The sequence below is a fragment of the Neophocaena asiaeorientalis genome, unplaced genomic scaffold, assembly GCF_003031525.2.
Source record: "Neophocaena asiaeorientalis asiaeorientalis breed wild unplaced genomic scaffold, Neophocaena_asiaeorientalis_V1.1 scaffold114, whole genome shotgun sequence".
NCBI classification, from domain to species: domain Eukaryota; kingdom Metazoa; phylum Chordata; class Mammalia; order Artiodactyla; family Phocoenidae; genus Neophocaena; species Neophocaena asiaeorientalis.
Genome location: NW_020173116.1, coordinates 2,513,813 through 2,518,969, shown reverse-complemented (window position 1 = coordinate 2,518,969; position 5,157 = coordinate 2,513,813). Strand labels below are relative to the sequence as shown.

Genomic DNA, 5,157 nt, shown 5'->3' with positions numbered 1-5,157 from the left:
AATTAAGGTCGGGAGAGGGTAATTTGCCAGAGCCGGCAGTGGTGAAGGCAACCATCAACGCTCTCAGCCCAGCCTGGACCCCGTAGCGTCCAGCCAGCCTCGTGTTTGCATTTCACCGCTTGCCCGCGGGGCCACCCTCCCTCACCACCTCCCCGGGGCTCCCTTGCTCCCACCCCGGCGCCCCAGGGCCTCGGGGGGATCGGGAGCCTCCCCGCCCGGCCTGGGCGCGCAGGGTCTGTCGGGGCAGAGCCGGGACCCCGGCCAGGGGCAGGAGTCCGAACCCTCCGTGCCAGCCCGAGCGCCGGCAGCCGCTGAGCCGCCCTTTGTTTCGCGACTTCTGCGGAGTCACGGTCACATGCGCTTCCGGCACGGGGTGTTCCGGGCGCCGCGCCAGGGCCCGGGGACGCCCCCGCCCCTCGGCCCAGCCCGCGCGGGGCCGCCCTCCTCCGCTCTCCCGCCTGCCCCGCCCGCGGGCCAGCGGCCTATCTCTGAGCCCCCAGCCCTGGAGCCTCCCTCCCCGGCCGCGCCGGTCGCGCAGCTGTGTTCCGATGGCCTCTCGTCTCCTCTGAACTCCGCGTGGAGCCTTCAATACCCAGATATCAACGGGGGTCCGCCCGTCTCCCCTACTCCAGACAACACCAAGGGCGCAAAATCAGGCGCCTCTCTCCCCGATGGATCGCTGTGCGGTAAATGGGTGGTGGTCAAGTACCGAACTCCATTCTTGTCGTTTCATGGGGTGGCCGTGCAACACCAAGCCTCTCCCCTCCCCCACCCCGATTCCCACAAACAGAAGGAAACAAAACTGAGCCACCCGGGGCGGCCACCACAGACCATCTAAGGGCCAAGGCCCCAGTCAGGGGCAGAAATGGGGCTGGCTCCTCTGTCCTGGCCTGGCCACCACTGCTCCGGCGCTCCCGGGCCCAGGCTGTGCCCTGGGGCACTTGCAAACCTTGGCGCCTCATGGAGGCCATCTCTGCTTCACTCAACGGAATTCAAGAATTCATTCAACAGATATTTATTGAAAGCAAACTATGTTCAGGGCGACCAAGTTCCTTCCAGATGCCAGCCCCGTGTTAAGCCTCCTCCAGAATGTGAGAGGATTCCCTTTGTGTAGAAGCAGTGCCCTTACTATCTATCCCCCTGAGGCTCAGCTTCCCAGAGGAGGCCTTCATTCAGAGCAGCTTGGGAGGCCATGCCTGTCCCCTGATTCCCAGTCTTGGAGGTGCAGCAGGGAGTGGCAGTGCCAGGCTCTGGGTGAGCATGGGGTGGGATCTTAGGGACCCTTTCTGTCTCTGGACGACCCTTCCCAGTGCCTCTCAGGGAGGCCTGCAGGGACTGGGGCACGGGATGGAGGAGCGGGGGCTGGCGGGGTGGAGACCTGGGAGAGGAGAGGGAGACAGCCCGAGGAGCAAACTATGGAACCGGAGGCCGGGGTGCACGTGCGCTGTGGCGTCAGGGCTTGGTGGGGAAGAGCAGGCAGGTGAGCTGCCGGCTGCCGCTGTGTCTGTCCACGAGCGGTAGGGGGCGCTGCAGGTAGTGCTGGGCCATGGCGGCCACGGAGGAGAAGAGCTGGACGGGCAAGCAGGGCATCAGTGAGCCTCATGCAGGGAGAAACTTCCTGAGGGAGCTGGGGGGCTCTGGCGAGGGAGCTTGTTGACATTTTTCTAAATATTTTCCTTCCTGTTTGCCCCATGAAGCCCCACTGCATTTTGCTTGCCCAATTCCAGGCCTTTCCTGTGATGGCGCCCGTGTGCATGTTGTTGGCCGGACTCCTATTTCCCAGGCCAGATGAAATAACTTTGAGGCCTCTGCCCGGGTCCTTCCGTGTGGGGAGCTGAGTGGTGACTGTCTCTAGTTTGCAGCCTAGCAAGTGCTGGGTGCAAAGTTGAGTCCTTGGTACAGACACGAATCCGGACTACCTGGGCCCTGCCCTCCTCCCAGCTGGGTTCATACAAATGCCCCCACCTGGGCCCCATGCAGACCGGGCTCTTCACGAGGGGGTGTCTCCCCCAGAGCAGACTGGGCCTCTTCTCAAAGTGCTGGCTTCTGGGAAGGAGTTCTGGGCGCTGGCCACTAAGATTTCCACCCACTCCAGAAAAAGGCAAAAATGGGGGGCCTTCCCCAGGGCAGTGTTCCCGGCTGGGCCCAGGGGCTGCTCTGCTGTGTCTTGCCCTTCAGCCCCTACCTCTTCCAGTACCCACCTCCTCGTGGTTCCTGCCTTCCTGGCCCAGGGCGTAGTGGCGCCCGCCATCCAGCCGGCGGATGGGAATGTTGAAGACCCGGCCGTGGAGAAGTACTGCCAGGGTGAAGGGCTGAGAACCACGAGGGCCTGAGCTGGGGTGCACGGTGTAGGCCCTGTCCTGAGGAGGAGAGCCCATCGTCAACCTCACCTTCCAGCTATAGCCCTGACTCTGACCCGTGCCTGGCTGCTTCTGCCGGCTCAGCCAGCCTCAGTCCCTGGGCAGAAACGGTTTCCCAAGAAGGCGCAGGGCGCCTGAGGTGCCCCACCTTTTGGCGTCGGAGCAGGGCACTCTCAACAGCATGGCGGTCACAGTTCCCTGAGTACCAAGGCTGGCCCAGCAGATCGCCTTCCTGTACATACACACACAGCGGCTCAGCGATGTGCCAGGGCACCGGATCGGGGGTGGGAAGCAGAGAACCCCCAGGTTGCAGTTATTCGTGCTTACGGCCACTCGAGCAGAACAAAGATGTGTCCGCGCCTGGAGCTGCACACACGTGTTCAGTGGTGGACACCCACCCGAGAGGGCTTCTGGGTAGGGACTCGGGCTCTGCTCCCATGGGCCTCCCCCACCAGCCCTCTCCCAGCCCCTCCTCACCTCAGCAGCTGAGGCATTCTGGGTGGCAGCTACAGAGCAAAGAGAGGCTATCCTTCCTGCCGGAAGAAGCAGATTATAGCCCTGGGGCTGAGAGGGGATTAGGCCAAGGAGGCTTGGGGCCCAGCTGGGAAGGTTGGGGAGGTCACAGAGGGCGTGCAAAGGCCTGAAGCCCAAAGCGGGACACCCAGTGCTTCACTCCCCCGCCCCAGGGCTCTGGTAGGACCCACCGGCTAGGCCACGCGTGACCTCCAAGTGAGTGATTTTAAGGTACAGGTTGGGAGCTTCCTGATTTGGTGCAGATCCTGGAGAATGCCCAGGGGGTGCTCTGAGACCTGCTCTCTGCTGGAGTCAGAGCTGCAGGGACCCCCTCAGTGAAGCGGGGTGCGGGGGGCTGGGAGGCGGTCTGAGGCCCGCAGGGGAGGCCCTGCTGGAGGGCTTGGGTTCATGCTGACAATGGCGGTACTCACCTTTAGAGGTGGCATTCGACGCTCCCTGGCACACAGGATGCTGGGTCAGAAGAGCTTGGCCCTGCAGGCCTGCTCCTTTGCGCCGGAAGTCCTACCCTGAGCCTCCCTCTCTCCGTCCCAGCTCAGCCCACCACCAGCCCAAACCCCCAGCCTCTTACATTCTGAGCTTCCTGGGGGGCTGTGGTGGGCCTGTGGGGAGCGAATTGGGGAACAGAGCTCAGGGGCTTTACCTCCTTCAAAAGAAAAAGTCCAGTGACCCGATCCTGGAGATCCCAGGGTCAGGGCTGGGAAGCCTGGGTAGGCCCTTCAGGCCCCCAGCACACACCTGCGGCACTCACCTGGGCCCCACTGTCCTTGGTAGAGGGACTGGGGGCCTCAGGACTTGGGAGCTCAGAGTCTGAGGCAAGGCCGGGACTAAAACAGAGAGGGCAGGCTGAGCTGAGCACCAAGCGGGGAAATCCGGGTGACCGGGGTGGGGCAGGGGACAGCTTCTCCGCAGCCTGACTTTTGGGGAGCCCTTCCAACCAAGCAGAGCGCAGTCCTGGCTGCAACAGCTGGGAAGCCTCCCCCGCCCAAGCCCTTGCTCTAAGGGGGTCCCCTCCTTGGCAGGCACTGTGTGGGGCAGGCCGGACCAGAGGCGTCCATGTGGGTGTCTGAAGGCAGATGTGTGACGGTAGGGGTGCTGAGAGAGGACAAGGGGCAGGAGATGGAGCCAGGAGACTGCATCGCGCTGCCGGTGGGCAGCAGAGGACCTCAGGGCAGGATGGGGCGGGGCGGGCGGAGGGAGGGAGGGTTCACCTGGACTGGGCTCACCGTCTCGGTAAATGTCCTCCTCGGGCTTCTTTGCTGGGCCCGGCACCTAGGGTAGGAAGGGGCGTATGGGACCCAGGGTTTGACCAGTGAGTGGGAAGGAGGACGAAGCCATCCCTTGGGGGAGCTACTGGCACCTCACCCCCCACCCCCACCGCGCCGCCCACAAGGTGGACCTGGAATGATTGAAAATGCTCCTTTGCCCGGAAGGGGGAGCCCATGAGCACCTCCCCCGTCCTGTGCTCAGAGAGAGTGAGCACCGAAGGGGAGCTCTGGGCGACGCCCTCCCCAGAAGGACACTGGCGGACGCCCCGCCAGGGCCTGTGGCAGAGGGGGAGAGGCTCGGCTCCGGGCCTTTTCCCTGGATTTAGGAATATTTCCTGGCCCTCCCAGCTCACCCATCACCACCACCAACAACAACAACAACTTCCTAGCCAGAATCCTAGAGTGAGGGGCCGCTCACCGCCCGGTCTGGTGCACCCAGCTCTGGGAGGAAAAGGAGAGACCCACCAGCCAGCAGCAGCAGGGAGAAAGAAATTCAGTGAAACTTAGGCTGGAAGGGTGGTGTATCCTTGGAACTTCTCTGAGGGGATCCTCAGAGCCAGCTGTGAAGTCCCAGGAGAAAGCCATCCTCACCCGCCGATGGCCTTACTTCACACCCCCGGGGTGCCCCCCGCCTGACCCAGAGACCTCAGCAGGTGCAGAAGGGGCCCCGGAGTCAGGGACTCCGTGACCTCAGGCAAAGCATTACGTGTCTCGGGGCCTCAGTCTCCTCCCCAACTGCCTGCCTGGGGGTGGGGGGGGATTGGCAGGTAAAAATGAGGAACAGCTGTGGCGACCGGACAAAGCATGAGATCAATGTAAGGCCAGCTCAACTTTCCCCCGGCCCCGACCTCATGGAGGTCAGGATTCCCCTTCTCGGGGTGGGGAGTAGGTGGGCCTCGGAAGGAGAGAGGACATCCCCATTACCTCGCCTCCCAAAGGGCCAGCTCTGCTTCGTGGCCTCCGGCGGGCTCCACGCTGCCTTGGGCTGTAGGCACAAC

The 5,157-nt window shown here is 63.5% G+C and overlaps 1 protein-coding gene across 1 annotated transcript in view; it reads right to left on the bottom strand.

Moving 5' to 3' along the window:
- Positions 1-1,074: 1,074 nt before the first annotated feature.
- Positions 1,075-5,157, bottom strand: part of SH2D6 (SH2 domain containing 6) — a 6,246-nt gene continuing 2,163 nt past the window's right edge. Inside the window, exons 3-11 of the mRNA XM_024743951.1 lie at positions 5,084-5,144; positions 4,270-4,435; positions 4,118-4,163; positions 3,643-3,718; positions 3,463-3,493; positions 3,290-3,329; positions 2,838-2,884; positions 2,202-2,360; positions 1,075-1,569 (exon numbers count right to left, since the gene is read on the bottom strand). Coding sequence (XP_024599719.1) covers positions 1,453-1,569; positions 2,202-2,360; positions 2,838-2,884; positions 3,290-3,329; positions 3,463-3,493; positions 3,643-3,718; positions 4,118-4,163; positions 4,270-4,435; positions 5,084-5,144 — 743 coding nt within the window. The 3' untranslated portion in view covers positions 1,075-1,452. The remainder of the gene's footprint in view (positions 1,570-2,201; positions 2,361-2,837; positions 2,885-3,289; positions 3,330-3,462; positions 3,494-3,642; positions 3,719-4,117; positions 4,164-4,269; positions 4,436-5,083; positions 5,145-5,157) is intronic.